Source organism: Oncorhynchus mykiss, chromosome 19, assembly GCF_057628025.1.
Source record: "Oncorhynchus mykiss isolate SJ-2025 chromosome 19, ASM5762802v1, whole genome shotgun sequence".
Lineage (NCBI taxonomy): Eukaryota > Metazoa > Chordata > Actinopteri > Salmoniformes > Salmonidae > Oncorhynchus > Oncorhynchus mykiss.
This window is the reverse complement of record NC_143040.1, coordinates 61,525,143-61,539,606: the sequence shown is the minus strand read 5'-3', so window position 1 is coordinate 61,539,606 and position 14,464 is coordinate 61,525,143. Positions and strand designations below refer to the sequence as shown.

The 14,464-nt window shown below is 49.3% G+C and overlaps 1 protein-coding gene across 6 annotated transcripts in view; it reads left to right on the top strand.

The window, feature by feature from the left end:
• Positions 1-14,464, top strand: part of LOC110498101 (kinesin-like protein KIF13B) — a 74,463-nt gene that overhangs the window by 51,306 nt on the left and 8,693 nt on the right. For 4 of the 6 annotated variants that reach the window (XM_036955065.2, XM_090209646.1, XM_036955066.2 and 1 more), the window contains exons 16-37: positions 331-417; positions 629-822; positions 1,058-1,337; positions 1,457-1,619; positions 1,735-1,881; positions 2,270-2,419; positions 4,230-4,355; positions 4,530-4,703; positions 4,993-5,165; positions 7,211-7,343; positions 8,662-8,811; positions 9,407-9,436; positions 9,698-9,797; positions 9,895-10,021; positions 10,135-10,190; positions 10,312-10,436; positions 10,745-11,020; positions 11,349-11,501; positions 11,784-11,861; positions 11,984-12,037; positions 12,165-12,288; positions 12,964-13,097. In XM_036955065.2, coding sequence (XP_036810960.2) covers positions 331-417; positions 629-822; positions 1,058-1,337; positions 1,457-1,619; positions 1,735-1,881; positions 2,270-2,419; positions 4,230-4,355; positions 4,530-4,703; positions 4,993-5,165; positions 7,211-7,343; positions 8,662-8,811; positions 9,407-9,436; positions 9,698-9,797; positions 9,895-10,021; positions 10,135-10,190; positions 10,312-10,436; positions 10,745-11,020; positions 11,349-11,501; positions 11,784-11,861; positions 11,984-12,037; positions 12,165-12,288; positions 12,964-13,097 — 3,034 coding nt within the window. The remainder of the gene's footprint in view (positions 1-330; positions 418-628; positions 823-1,057; positions 1,338-1,456; positions 1,620-1,734; positions 1,882-2,269; positions 2,420-4,229; positions 4,356-4,529; positions 4,704-4,992; positions 5,166-7,210; positions 7,344-8,661; positions 8,812-9,406; positions 9,437-9,697; positions 9,798-9,894; positions 10,022-10,134; positions 10,191-10,311; positions 10,437-10,744; positions 11,021-11,348; positions 11,502-11,783; positions 11,862-11,983; positions 12,038-12,164; positions 12,289-12,963; positions 13,098-14,464) is intronic. The other 2 variants (XM_090209647.1, XM_090209645.1) reach the window with 1 other exon arrangement.

The window sequence follows — 14,464 nt, the reverse complement described above, 5'->3', positions numbered from 1 at the left end:
CAGAACGTGTGTTTTATGATGTGGTTACGGTACAGAACGTGTGTTTTTATGTTGTGGTTACATTACAGAACGTGTGTTTTTATGTTGTGGTTACGGTACAGAACGTGTGTTTTTATGATGTGGTTACATTACAGAACGTGTGTTTTATGTTGTGGTTACATTACAGAACGTGTGTTTTATGATGTGGTTACATTACAGAACGTGTGTTTTTATGTTGTGGTTACATTACAGAACGTGTGTTTTTATGTTGTGGTTACGGTACAGAACGTGTGTTTTTATGTTGTGGTTACGGTACAGAACGTGTGTTTTTATGATGTGGTTACATTACAGAACGTGTGTGAATGGCTCTCCTTGCACCAGCCCTCAGCAGCTCCACCATGGAGACCGCATCCTGTGGGGAAACAACCACTTCTTCAGGTGTGTGTGCACACGTGTGTGTCTTGTGACAGTTCTGACAATACTGCAAATCACAATGTCTCCCTCAACTACTTGTCCTTGTTTGAAAACAATTCATCTGTTATACTAGATATTCACCGTATTACTGAAAGCCCTGGATCGCTCTCTCTCCCTCCCCTCCCGTCTCTCCCTTTCTCTCCCCCTCCTTCTCTCTCTTCTTTCCTCCTCTCAGGATCAACCTGCCTAAGTGGCGGTCGCGGGGTGGTGGTGAGGAAGAGGAGGGTGAGGGGGGCCTGATGAAGAACAGTAGCAGTAGTGAACAGCTGGAGGGCGACGGAGACACCAACAGTGAGGTTTCCTCCGAGGTCTCCTTCTCCTACGAGTTCGCCCAGACAGAGGTCATGATGAAGGCCCTGGGCAACAACGGTGAGCACACGCACACACACACACACAGGTCCTTACAAACAACGACGAGAGGGATGTGTATTAAGGAGAGGGAAAGGAGGAAGGGAGAACTAATGATAAGCTCCCTTCAGAAACAAATAACATGTTGAGAATCACTGATTGACTGCAACTTCTGTCCATCACACTGCATATGAATCAGGATTGATTGCTTATCCCCTGTCCTTGATTGGCTCTCGTTCCTGTCCGTCACCTTCAGACCCCATGCAGGCAGTGCTCCAGTCCCTAGAGAGGCAGCACGAGGAGGAGAAGCGCTCGGCGCTGGAGAGACAAAGGCTGATGTACGAACAGGAGCTGCAACAGCTGAGACGACGGCTGCACCCGGACAGACCGTCTGTAGGACAGACAGGCATGGCACCCAGCCAATCACAGGGCCAGGCTGACAGGCCGGGACAGCCCCACTACCGCAGCCTGGAGAGACTCAGCATGTCCAACTCACCCAGCGCACAGAGCAGACTGAAGCAGTGGAGCGAGGAGAGGTGAGAGGGAGGGAGGGTGTGGAACACAGGGTTGGGGAGATGGGCTGTATGTGTGGCTGGGGGTGGATGGTGTGTGTGTGTACACTTTGAATGAGATGTTGACGATGATTCCCCCTCAGAGAGGCGGTGTTGACCCGGAGCCTGCGTAAGCTGAGGGAGCAGATAGTGAGAGCTAACCTGCTGGTGCAGGAGGCTGGCTTCATAGCAGAGGAGCTGGACAAACGCACCGAGTACAGAGTCACCTTGCAGATACCTGCTGCTAACCTCAATGCCAACCGCAAGGTACACACGAGTATTAGCATGCTCACACACACACACCTGGTGGAGTGTCGCTTCTCTATTTCTCTCACATAAAGACACACACACCCTTACCACCTCTGTCTCTCCCTCCTCGTAGCGTGATGCAGTGCTCAGTGAGCCTGCGGTGCAGGTGAGGCGTAAGGGGAAAGGGAAGCAGATCTGGGCTCTGGAGAAGATGGAGAACAGACTGGTGGACATGAGAGAACTGTACCAGGAATGGAAGGAGTACGACGATGACAACCCAGTGAGTGTGTGAGGGTGGTTGTGCATAGCGTGGGTGAAGGGGTGTGTATGGTAACCTGTCCAGCCAGTGTCGTTGTTGGAGTGCATGTGTGGTGCTGTGAACTTGGACTACAACGAAGATGAAGCCTGTGTGACAAATCATTGTTTTTGAGAGTCGAGTCCATTCAGATGTACACAAACGCCATGTAAGGTGGTGCTAGCAAGCATGCTAGGTATCAACAGCCAATCGACTAGTTTCTGGAAGCCTATAGTGAGCTTCGATTGGTTAATCGATTGGCTTTATCGCAGAGTATTTGCTCGAAACACATTTTCAGTTAACACGTACTGTAAGGGCTCCATTTAGGATCTCATCACATTTCTCTTCTCTACACTCTCTCCCTCCTCTCCAGGTGATGCGTTCCTACTTTAAGCGTGCCGACCCGTTCTTTGATGAGCAGGAGAACCACAGCCTGATCGGCGTAGCCAATGTCTTCCTGTCCTGTCTGTTCTATGACGTCAAGCTGCAATACGCAGTACCCATCATCAACCAGAAGGGGGAGGTAAAGAGACGGCCTTCAGTATCACATAACACCAACGTCGTATTCACTAGAGACACAGCGAAGCAGACCTTTTTTGAAACGGAATAATAAAAAAAAGAAGCATTTCCTATTGGTAGTTCCTCCCTGTTTGTCTGTTTTATTCTGTTAGTCGCCAAATGAATACAACCCTGTTTCTCAACCAGTGATATCCAATAGGGCTGGGCCATATGGCCAAAATATAATATCATATATGGTGTTTTTGAAATTGTTGACGGTATTTTATGTTTTTGATTAATAAAAGTTCTACATTTACTTAATGAGTAGTGAGTGATCCTAGGGTGGCAACACATGTATTCTAAATGATTTCAATGGGTCTTTCTTCATTCTGATTATTTTATACGGTTCAGTTCAACTTCAACCTAAAATAATTTCACTTCAACACTTGGGTGATCTTTTGGAATCATGGAAATAGAATGTTTATAATAATTCTATAGTTAGAATATAAATAATAGTGGGCACTTTGAACACGGTGTTTGAAAATGCCATGGATGAGTTATTGTGACAGGGTAGAAACCAAAGTGATGTTCAGTGTTTCCTAGGGAACCCTATAATCTTTGGCTACATTAAATCTGTATTCATATAGCCAACATATTCATTATTAGCCTATTCCTCTTTGATTTAGAAGATGCTGTTGCACAAACAACATGGTGAATTAAGCCTCCACCAGTACTGGTATCAGGCTGTATTAGCTAGCTACGCTTGCTCTGACTCAGTACTGGTATCAGGCTGTATTAGCTAGCTACGTTTGCTCTGACTCAGTACTGGTATCAGGCTGTATTAGCGAGCTACGCTTGCTCTGACTCAGTACTGGTATCAGGCTGTATTAGCTAGCTACGTTTGCTCTGACTCAGTACTGGTATCAGGCTGTATTAGCGAGCTACGTTTGCTCTGACTCAGTACTGGTATCAGGCTGTATTAGCGAGCTACGTTTGCTCTGACTCAGTACTGGTATCAGGCTGTATTAGCTAGCTACGTTTGCTCTGACTCAGTACTGGTATCAGGCTGTATTAGCGAGCTACGTTTGCTCTGACTCAGTACTGGTATCAGGCTGTATTAGCGAGCTACGTTTGCTCTGACTCAGTACTGGTATCAGGCTGTATTAGCGAGCTACGTTTGCTCTGACTCAGTACTTTTAATAGCTAGTTAGCAAGCCAGTTTACTATTGATTAGCATTAGTGGCTAACATGATTTAGCTCAACTTTCTAAGAAAATACAAACTAGCTGTTTGCAGATGTAAGAAACACAAACTAATATTGTAATTATAGAACGCTTGTGGATTTATATTAAGATCAAAGTGGAAACAACATCGTTGTCATCAACATTGTTGCATGTGCTGCATTGACCATGCAGACTGAACGCAAGTGTCTCGTGGTCAAGCAACAACATGTGCTCCTTGAGTGACGGGGTGGGACTAGGTCTGTGTGGAAAGCGCCGTGGAGAGAGCAGAGAGGGAAGACTCAAGTAGCGGAGTAAACTATCACATTTAACAAACCAAACATTCAAATACCGTTGTAGAAGGTAAAGTAAAAACCCCAACTGGTCTGTGCATCAAAACAGGTATATACAGTGGGGGGAAAAAGTATTTAGTCAGCCACCAATTGTGCAAGTTCTCCCACTTAAAAAGATGAGAGAGACCTGTAATTTTCATCATAGGTACACTTCAACTATGACAGACAAAATTAGGGAAAAAAATCCAGAAAATCACATTGTAGGATTTTGAATGATGATGCAGCACAGAATGAATGGTGTTATGGTGTTGGTTGTCTTGTAGGTGGTTGGGAGGTTACACGTGGAGGTGGTGAGAGTGGCGGGGGGGTTTGAGGACAGCATGGCTGGCGGAGAGGACAATGAGACCAGCCCCGACGGAGAGGTGCAGGAGAGGAAACTGGTCTGCATGGTGAGTCCGTTTTGAACACTCATAGAATACACACATACACAGGAATGTCATTTTGTTTTGTATAGTTCTTCTGGAATGCCAAGCAATATAGTTTGATTGTTCTCTGTCAAATCATATTTAATCATATCCTCTCTCTCCTCCTCCCTTTCTCGCTCTCGCTCTCGCTCTCTCTAGATCAAGATTCTTCAGGCAACAGGTCTCCCCCAGTACCTTTCCAACTTTGTCTTCTGCCAATACTCGTTTTGGGACCAGGCGGAGCCCGTAATCGTGGCCCCAGAGGTGGACCCCTCTGCCTCGTCCCCAAGCAGCAAGGACCCTCACTGCATGGTGGTCTTTGACAGCTGCAAGGTCAGACATCCAATTAAATTTAAAATGCATTACTTGCATGGTAAAGGTACTTGTATTGTAAAAGCAACAATGTAAAAAAATCCAGCAGGATATAAAATAAATCAGTCATGTTGCAGCTCTATTAGCCCAGGACGAATCAGGTAGCCTGGTTTAACCAGTGGTGAGCACAGCGTTCAGTCTAGTTTAACTGTGTTTATGCTCTTTTCTGCTAATTCACCTCTTTTGGTTTTCTATGCTATTCTTTCCGCCCTTTCTTATTCTGTTTCTCTCTATGTCTCTCCCCCTGTAGGAGATGGGTGTGTCAGTAACAGAGGAGTTTATAGAGTATCTGACAGAGGGGGCAGTGGCCATGGAGGTGTACGGACACAGACAGGCCGCTGCCGGACAGGCTGACTCCGGCAGGAACCCTGCCTTCTGGGACCTCAGCATTATACAAGCCAAGACACGCACACTACGGGACAGGTACACGCACTACGGGACAGGTACACGCACTACTGGACAGGTACACGCACTACGGGACAGGTACAGGCACTACGGGACAGGTACAAGCACTACGGGACAGGTACACGCGCACTACGGGACAGGTACACGCGCACTACGGGACAGGTACACGCACTACGGGACAGGTACACGCACTACGGGACAGGTACACGCGCACTACGGGACAGGTACACGCACTACGGGACAGGTACACGCGCACTACGGGACAGGTACACGCACTACGGGACAGGTACACGCGCACTACGGGACAGGTACGCGCACACTACGGGACAGGTACACGCACTACGGGACAGGTACACGCGCACTACGGGACAGGTACACGCGCACTACGGGACAGGTACACTCACTACGGGACAGGTACACTCACTACGGAACAGGTACACTCACTACGGGACAGGTACACTCACTACGGGACAGGTACACTCACTACGGGACAGGTACACTCACTACGGGACAGGTACACGCACTACGGGACAGGTACACGCACTACGGGACAGGTACACACGCACTACGGGACAGGTACACGCGCACTACGGGACAGGTACACGCGCACTACGGGACAGGTACACACGCTACGGGAGAGGTACACGCGCTACGGGACAGGTACACACGCTACGGGACAGGTACACACGCACTACGGGACAGGTACACACGCACTACGGGGCAGGTACACGCACTACGAGGCAGGTACACGCACTACGGGACAGGTACACGCACTACGGGACAGGTACACGCACTACGGGACAGGTGAACGCACTACGGGACAGGTACACACGCACTACGGGACAGGTACACACGCTACGGGACAGGTACACACGCACTACGGGACAGGTACACGCACTACGGGACAGGTACACGCACACTACGGGACAGGTACACGCACACTACGGGACAGGTACACGCACACTACGGGACAGGTAAACGCACACTACAGGACAGGTACACACACTACGAGACAGGTACACACACTACGGGACAGGTACACGCACTACGGGACAGGTACACGCACTACGGGACAGGTACACGCGCACTACGGGACAGGTACACGCGCACTACGGGACAGGTACACGCACTACGGGACAGGTACACGCGCACTACGGGACAGGTACATGCGCACTACGGGACAGGTACACGCGCACTACGGGACAGGTACACGCGCACTACGGGACAGGTACACGCACTCTACGGGACAGGTACACGCGCACTACGGGACAGGTACACGCGCACTACGGGACAGGTACGCGCACTACGGGACAGGTACACGCACTACGGGACAGGTACACGCGCACTACGGGACAGGTACACGCGCACTACGGGACAGGTACACGCACTCTACGGGACAGGTACACGCACACTACGGGACACGCGCACTACGGGACAGGTACACGCGCACTACGGGACAGGTACACGCACTCTACGGGACAGGTACACGCGCACTACGGGACAGGTACACGCACTCTACGGGACAGGTACACGCACACTACGGGACACGCGCACTACGGGACAGGTACACGCGCACTACGGGACAGGTACACGCACTCTACGGGACAGGTACACGCACACTACGGGACAGGTACACGCACTCTACGGGACAGGTACACGCGCACTACGGGACAGGTACACGCGCACTACGGGGCAGGTACACGCGCACTACGGGGCAGGTACACGCGCACTACGGGGCAGGTACACGCGCACTACGGGACAGGTACACGCGGACTACGGGACAGGTACACGCGGACTACGGGACAGGTACACGCACACTACGGGACAGGTACACGCACACTACGGGACAGGCTCACTACTGGACAGGTACACGCGCACTACGGGACAGGCTCAATACGGGACAGGCTCACTACGGGACAGGTTCACGCGCACTACGGGGCAGGTTCGCACGCACACACAGTCACACAGCACAAGTTGACACTGACACATGCCAAAGGTTCCAGTTCCACATAAAAGCAACCTTCTAAATTCCATATTGGTGTTCTGTCTGTCTCCTCGTACAGGTGGAGTGAGGTAACACGTCGTCTGGAGATGTGGATCCAGGTGTTGGAGATCAACGAGAACGGAGACTTCATGCCTGTGGAGGTCATACCTGCCAAAGACGTACGCACAGGAGGTATATTCCAACTGCGACAGGTAGGTGTTGTGTGTGCGTGTGTGGCTATCCCCAAATGTTTTTTTTCCTGATTTAATCAGGAATTCCAAATTGTCCTTTACCTCAGAATGAAAAAGACAATCCAATACATATTTACATCAGGAACACAACAATACACACATTAGAATCAATGAGAAGAAAGACCGTCAAGCCAACCAACTGAATTGTTGGTTGAATCAGTAAGAGGAAGGCCTAGCTGTTTCCACCACTACTGTTCTATGTTGTGTTGATTACACGTGTCCCTCAGGGCCCGTCCTCAGGGCCCGTCCTCAGGGCTCGTCCTCAGGGCCCGTCCTCAGGGCCCGTCCCCAGGGCCCGTCCCAAAGACATGTCTGATCTGTTGTTCCCTCCCCCTCACGGCCAGTCCCAAAGACATGTCTAATCTGTTGTTCCCTCTCCCTCCCCCCTCAGGGCCAGTCCCAAAGACATGTCTAATCTGTTGTTCCCTCCCCCCTCAGGGCCAGTCCACATGTCTAATCTGTTGTTCCCTCTCCCTCCCCCCTCAGGGCCAGTCCCAAAGACATGTCTAATCTGTTGTTCCCTCTCCCTCCCCCTCAGGGCCAGTCCCAAAGACATGTCTAATCTGTTGTTCCCTCTCCCTCCCCCCTCAGGGCCAGTCCCAAAGACATGTCTAATCTGTTGTTCCCTCTCCCTCCCCCTCAGGGCCAGTCCCAAAGACATGTCTAATCTGTTGTTCCCTCTCCCTCCCCCTCAGGGCCAGTCCCAAATACATGTCTAATCTGTTGTTCCCTCTCCCTCCCCCTCAGGGCCAGTCCCAAAGACATGTCTAATCTGTTGTTCCCCCTCCCTCTCCCTCAGGGCCAGTCCACATGTCTAATCTGTTGTTCCCCCTCCCTCCCCCTCAGGGCCAAGTCCCAAAGACATGTCTAATCTGTTGTTCCCTCTCCCTCCCCCTCAGGGCCAGTCCCAAAGACATGTCTAATCTGTTGTTCCCCCTCCCTCCCCCTCAGGGACAAGTCCCAAAGACATGTCTAATCTGTTGTTCCCTCTCCCTCCCCCTCAGGGCCAAGTCCCAAAGACATGTCTAATCTGTTGTTCCCCCTCCCTCCCCCTCAGGGCCAGTCCCAAAGACATGTCTAATCTGTTGTTCCCCCTCCCTCCCCCTCAGGGCCAAGTCCCAAAGACATGTCTAATCTGTTGTTCCCCCTCCCTCCCCCTCAGGGCCAGTCCCAAAGACATGTCTAATCTGTTGTTCCCCCTCCCTCCCCCTCAGGGCCAAGTCCCAAAGACATGTCTAATCTGTTGTTCCCTCTCCTTCACCCCCTCCCTCCCCCTCAGGGCCAGTCCAGACGTCTGCAGGTGGAGGTGAAGTCTGTGCAGGACAGTGGGACGATGCCGCTGATAGCGGAGGTGCTGCTGGCCGTGTCTGTGGGCTGTGTGGAGATCAGACAGACACGGCAGGCCAAGGCCAACAACGAACCCGTACAGGTACCACACACAGACACATACCTATGCAGATACAGTGCATTCAGAAAGTATTCAGACCCCTGGACCTTTTCCACATTTTGTTACGTTACAGTCTAATTCTAAAATGGATGAAGGGAAAAAAACAATTTAACCAATCTACACACAATACTCCATAATGACAACACAAAAGTAGGTTTTTATTTTAACAAATGTTTTAAAAATGAAATATCACATTTACATAAGTATTCAGACCCTTTCCTCAGTACTTTGTTGAAGCACCGTTGGCAGCGAATACAGCATTGACTCTTCTTGGGTATGACACTTCAAGCTTGGCACACCTGTATTTGGTGAGTTTCTCCCATTCTTCTCTGCAGATCCTCTCTAGCTTTGTCAGGTTGTAGATTGATGAGGAAAAATGTAATTTAATCCATTTTCGAATAAGGCTGTAACGTAACGTTGTGGAAAAAAGGAAGGGGTCTGAATACTTCCTGAATGCTCTGTGCATTACTGTGCATTACTGTGCATTACTGTGCAGGAAGATGACAATGGCTGTGAATGCCATTTACGATATGTCTGTTCTGGACTAATACAATTGTGTATTTTGTTTGTCTCACAGATGGAGGGGGATGAGATGGACAGCTATCAGGTAAACACTTTTCACTGTCTTGTCTCGACTGAAATATCTCTTTCATATATCCCCACTGTATCTGATCAAATCAGACGACTCCACTGAAGAGGATGCTACAGTGCATGTGCCTGTTTCTGTGGATCTGTGATGGATTGGTCATGCCTGTCTTGATTTTTTGTGTGATTGTTTTGACCGGTTTCCCTCCTGCACTCGCTCCGGTTGATTGATCCTGTTGTTCTCGCTCTGATTGGTCATTGGTGTGTGCGTTCTGTCCAATAGGAGCGTGATCTGGAGCGTCTGCGTCGTCAGTGGCTGACAGCTCTCACCAAGAGACAGGAGTACCTGGACCAACACCTTCAGACCCTGGTCAGCAAGCCAGGTAACTAACACACACACACACACACACACACACACACACACACATCTGGGTGGAATTGAGGGAGATAGACTTTGAAATTGTTCTGCTCCCTCTACAGAGAAGACAGAGGATGACGTAGAGAGGGAGGCCCAGCTGTTGGAATGGCGCCTGACACTGACCGAGGAGAGGAACGCTGTCATGGTGCCTTCAGCTGGGAGCGGCATCCCTGGAGCTCCTGCAGAGTGGTGAGAGAGTTGGGTCTAAACTGAAATGTATAATGAGCATTTTTTAAAATCATAAATGTTCATATTGTTCAGGAAGTGAATCTGACAATTGTGTACATTTTTTGTGTCTTTAGGGTCCCCCTACCTGGAATGGAGGCCCATACCCCTGTTCTTTTCCTGGACCTCAGTGGTAAGTTCTCCTTCTTCAGTGTTATAGTATCTCTGACTGGTTTGGTGACAAGTCAATTATTCAACTCCTCACTTTCACGCTTAACTCGTGTTTTTCTCTTACTTCTCTCTCTCCTCTCCAGCGGATGACTTCAGTTCCCAGGATGCTTTGGAGGTCCCGGAGGCTGGGGGTTGGGATGCCACTCTGAGCGGAGAGGACGAGGAAGAATTCTTCGACCTGCAGATCGTCAAACATTATGATGAAGAGGTGAGCTCCAGGGGTCCTTTTCATCAGGGCACTTTGCAATAGAAAATCAAAACCAGTGTTTCTAATTGGGCAAGTCCACCTAATCCTCCCCCCCTTATTTCACCATATGGTCCCTGATAGGGTGGCAAAATTCCGGTAACTTTCCCAATATTTCCAGATTTTCCAGAAATTGGAACATTACTGGAATCAGCAAGGAAATCTGAAATCCATTAACTAGGATTTCTGGAAAACTTGGGAATTTTTGGGAAAGTTACTGGAATGTTGTGTCCTTAATGAACACGACCATGTATCCCCACCCCTTCCACTAGGTAAAAGCTGAGGCATCGTGGGACTCCACAGTGCACCAGTGTCCCCAGCTGAGCCGCGGTGGAGCGTGCCCGGAGCAGAGGGTTTATCTGACGGTGCGCTGCGTGGTGCAGCTCAGCCATCCGGCAGACATGCAGCTGGTGCTGAGGAAACGGATCTGTGTCAACCTGAACCCCGGCAGACAGGGCTTCGCTCAGAACCTCCTCAAGAGGATGTCCACGCGCTCCACCATCCCCGGCTGTGGGGTCACCTTCGAGGTGGTCTCCAACATCCCCGGGGTGAGGGTGTGACAGGAGGGAAATGACTTAATTTATCATCAATTACTTTGGTTCTTTTTGGTAGAGGTTTACTACAACGGCTGTAGCTCTGGACTGTCTGTCTCTCCTCTCCTCACGTCCTCTCCTCACGTCCTCTCCTCACGTCCTCTCCTTCGTTGCACTGATATGAGGAAGGTGAAATGCCAACCTAATGACACCCTTGGCACCACCATATTGTTTTCATCTGTCAAGTAGTGTTTTCCAACCAGTGCATATGAAGGGGAAGAGATTCTTTATCATTTGAGATCGAGTCTGTCTTTTTGTCAGCTCTACTACCTCTCTCTCTCAGGATGCCCAGGGTTCAGAGGACAGGGAGATGTTGGCTCGTCTAGCCGCCAGCGCTGAGAACCCCAAGTCGGCCGACAACGAGGCGGCCATAGAGAAATACCTCCGCAGTGTCCTGGCTGTGGAGAACATCCTCACTCTGGACCGACTACGACAGGTCACTACACACCCTCACACTAAGACAGCTGTCTATAGCGATCTACAGCTGTGTTTCCCAAACTCGGGCCACGGTATGCACATTTAGTATTTTGTCCCAAGACTACACAGCTGATTAAACTAATCAAAGGCTGATGATGAGTTGGTTATTGGAAAAAGCTGTGTAATACTAGGGCAACAAACAAAACGTGAACCCCTTTGGGTCACCAGGAAACGCTGTTCACATGCTTAGCACACATTGTTATTAATAGTACTGTTGCTTATTTCGTGTGTGTGTGCGCAGGAAGTGGCGGTGAAGGAGCACCTGGCAGGCAAAGGGAAGGGTAACAGACGCAGTCTCAGCTCCCCCAGTGTCCACAGGGTAAATGGCACATCTTCTGTTGGGGGTATTACTGGGTGCTATTGATTTATTGAATAGTTTTAAGCCACTGAGGTCATGACATTAGTATTTTTCCTCTCTTTCTCTCTCCTTTTCGTCTTCAGCTCTCTGGCAGCAGACAGGACCTGTCCTCTGACTGCAATCTGGACGACAACAAGGTGTGTACAACCCTGTTGAAGCTGTGCCACTGTTGATACTCAAACTGAACAACCCCACGTGCCAAAGTACACAGATCAATCCTCACATCTTTAACCCCCCTCTGCTGTTCTGTCTTCTCTGCTCCAGACTCGCTGGGAGAGCCAGCAGGACATCTTCATGACCTCGCCCCAGTTTAGCCACACCCTGCCTCGCCCCTCCTCCTCTCCCCCTACTACTCCCCCACAGAACCAGAACCAGGACCCAGAGCAAGGTAAGAGCCTGACTCCCCATCTCCTCTCCCCTCCCTCTGCCCCATTGTCCTCTCTACCTTTCTCCCCCTAGACTGCTCTACTAACCTGGCCTTGCTGACTGGCTGACTCTACCTCAGTCTCCTCTCTCTCCCCTCTCTCTCCTCCTGTCATCTATTTTTTCTGTGCAGTAGACCTTTTGTGTGGTTCTGTCGGTCCTGTCTACTAGTGTTGTCTCGTGTTTCAACTGTTTTAAGTGCGTTACATACAGTAGTCATATTGTCTGTTTTTTCTGTCTTTGATTTCACATTCTCAGTAATGATGTCATTGTAATGAATGTGTGACCAATGACAGTTAATCATTCAGATTAATTGGCAGTCTTTTATGATTATAATCCAGAGATTATAATATGTTATCATATGCTAAAATCATATTTATTTGATTATTTTCAGTTATTTTAATAAATTCTTTGTCTTGTCTCACTGACCTGGTCCAGCCATTTTCTTCATTGTGTGTCTTTTTTCAATGTCATTTCCTGGGCTTGCTTTTCAACTTCCTGTCTTAATCTCTCACACTTCCCCTACCTTCCAATCCTCCTCACCATCCTCTTTTCCTCCTCTCCATCTTTTATTCCCGCTGCTCCTCATCTTTTCTTCCTCCTCCCGTTCCTCCTCCTCTCTCACCGGTTCTCCCCTCAGGTCGTTCAGGGCTTGCTGCCTCTTATCTTTCAGTCAAAGCCCTGGTGCCGCAGATGCCCAAGCTGCTCAAGTCCCTGTTCCCTGCCCGCGAGGACAAGAAGGAGCCCCTACGCCCCTCACCCCACTCTTTACAGGTAGGATGCACATACCCCAGTGACCTTTTGACCTTGGTTAAAATAAGTCCTTCCCTTTTTTTCTATCTTGTAACCCCATTGAATCCTTTCCCATTTTCTTGTGATACACCAAATAAACCAAACCCTGTTTCTAGCCACAACACCAGTCAGTAACTGGGAGCCCAGAGAAACTGGATGGTCGATGTGAGTCTATAATCCACTATAGTTCACTGTCTCCCCATCCTCTGCCTCAAACCATTGCTGTAATCCATGCCTTTATTCAGTGTAGCCTGTATTTCCATTTTATTTTGTCTATCAGGCTTTTTACCAAGTGCTGCTATCACAATGAGACCCATAATCATCTGCATTTAAGCAGAGGAAAGTGGAGATGGTATTTAGGGCATTCAGAGGAAGTCCCATCTAGACCAGTGACTGTTACTCAGCTGCCAGATGAAACACACTTGTATAACAGGCTTTTAGACAAGCCTCTCTCAGAAGACAGACTGGGGATAGATTGGTCTAGGGCGGTTAAGTGCTATTATTAAGCAATAAGGCCCGAGGGGGTGAGGTACAGTGCCTTTCGGAAAGTATTCAGACCCTTTGACTTTCTTTCTTTTCCCTCATCAATCTACACAAAATACCCCGTAATGACAAAGCAAAACAGGTTTTAAGACATTTTTGCACATTTCTTAACAAGAAAAAACGTATCACATTTACTTAAGTATTCAGGCCCTTTACTCAGTACTTTGTTGAAGCACCATTGGCAGCGATTACAGCCTCTAGCCTTGGGTATGACGCTACAAGCTTGGCACACCATTCGTCTCTCCAGATCCTCTCAAGTTCTCTCAGGTTGGATTGGGAGTGTTGCTGTACAGCTATTTTCAGGTCTCTCCAGAGATGTTTGATCAGGTTCAAGTCCGGGCTCTGGCTGGGCCACTCAAGGACATTCAGAGATATGTCCTGAAGCCAGTCCTGCGTTGTCTTGGCTGTGTGCTTAGGGTCGTTGTCCTGTTATAAGGTGAACCTTCATCCCAGTCTGAAGTCCTGAGCGCTCTGGAGCACGTTTTCATCAAGGATCTCTCTGTACTTTGCTCTGTTTATGTTTGCCTCGACCCTAACTACTCTCCCAGTCCCTGCCGCTGAAAAACATCCCCACAGCATGATGCTGCCACCACCATGCTTCACCGTAGGGATGGTGCCAGGTTTCCTCCAGACGTGACACTTGGCATTTAGGCCAAAAAGTTCAATCTTGGTTTCATCAGACCAGAGAATCTTGTTTCTCATGGTCTGAGCGTCTTTAGGTGCCTTTTGTCAAACTCCAAGCGGGTTGTCGTGCCTTTTATTGAGGAGTGGCTTCAGTCTCGCCACTCTACCATAAATGCCTGATT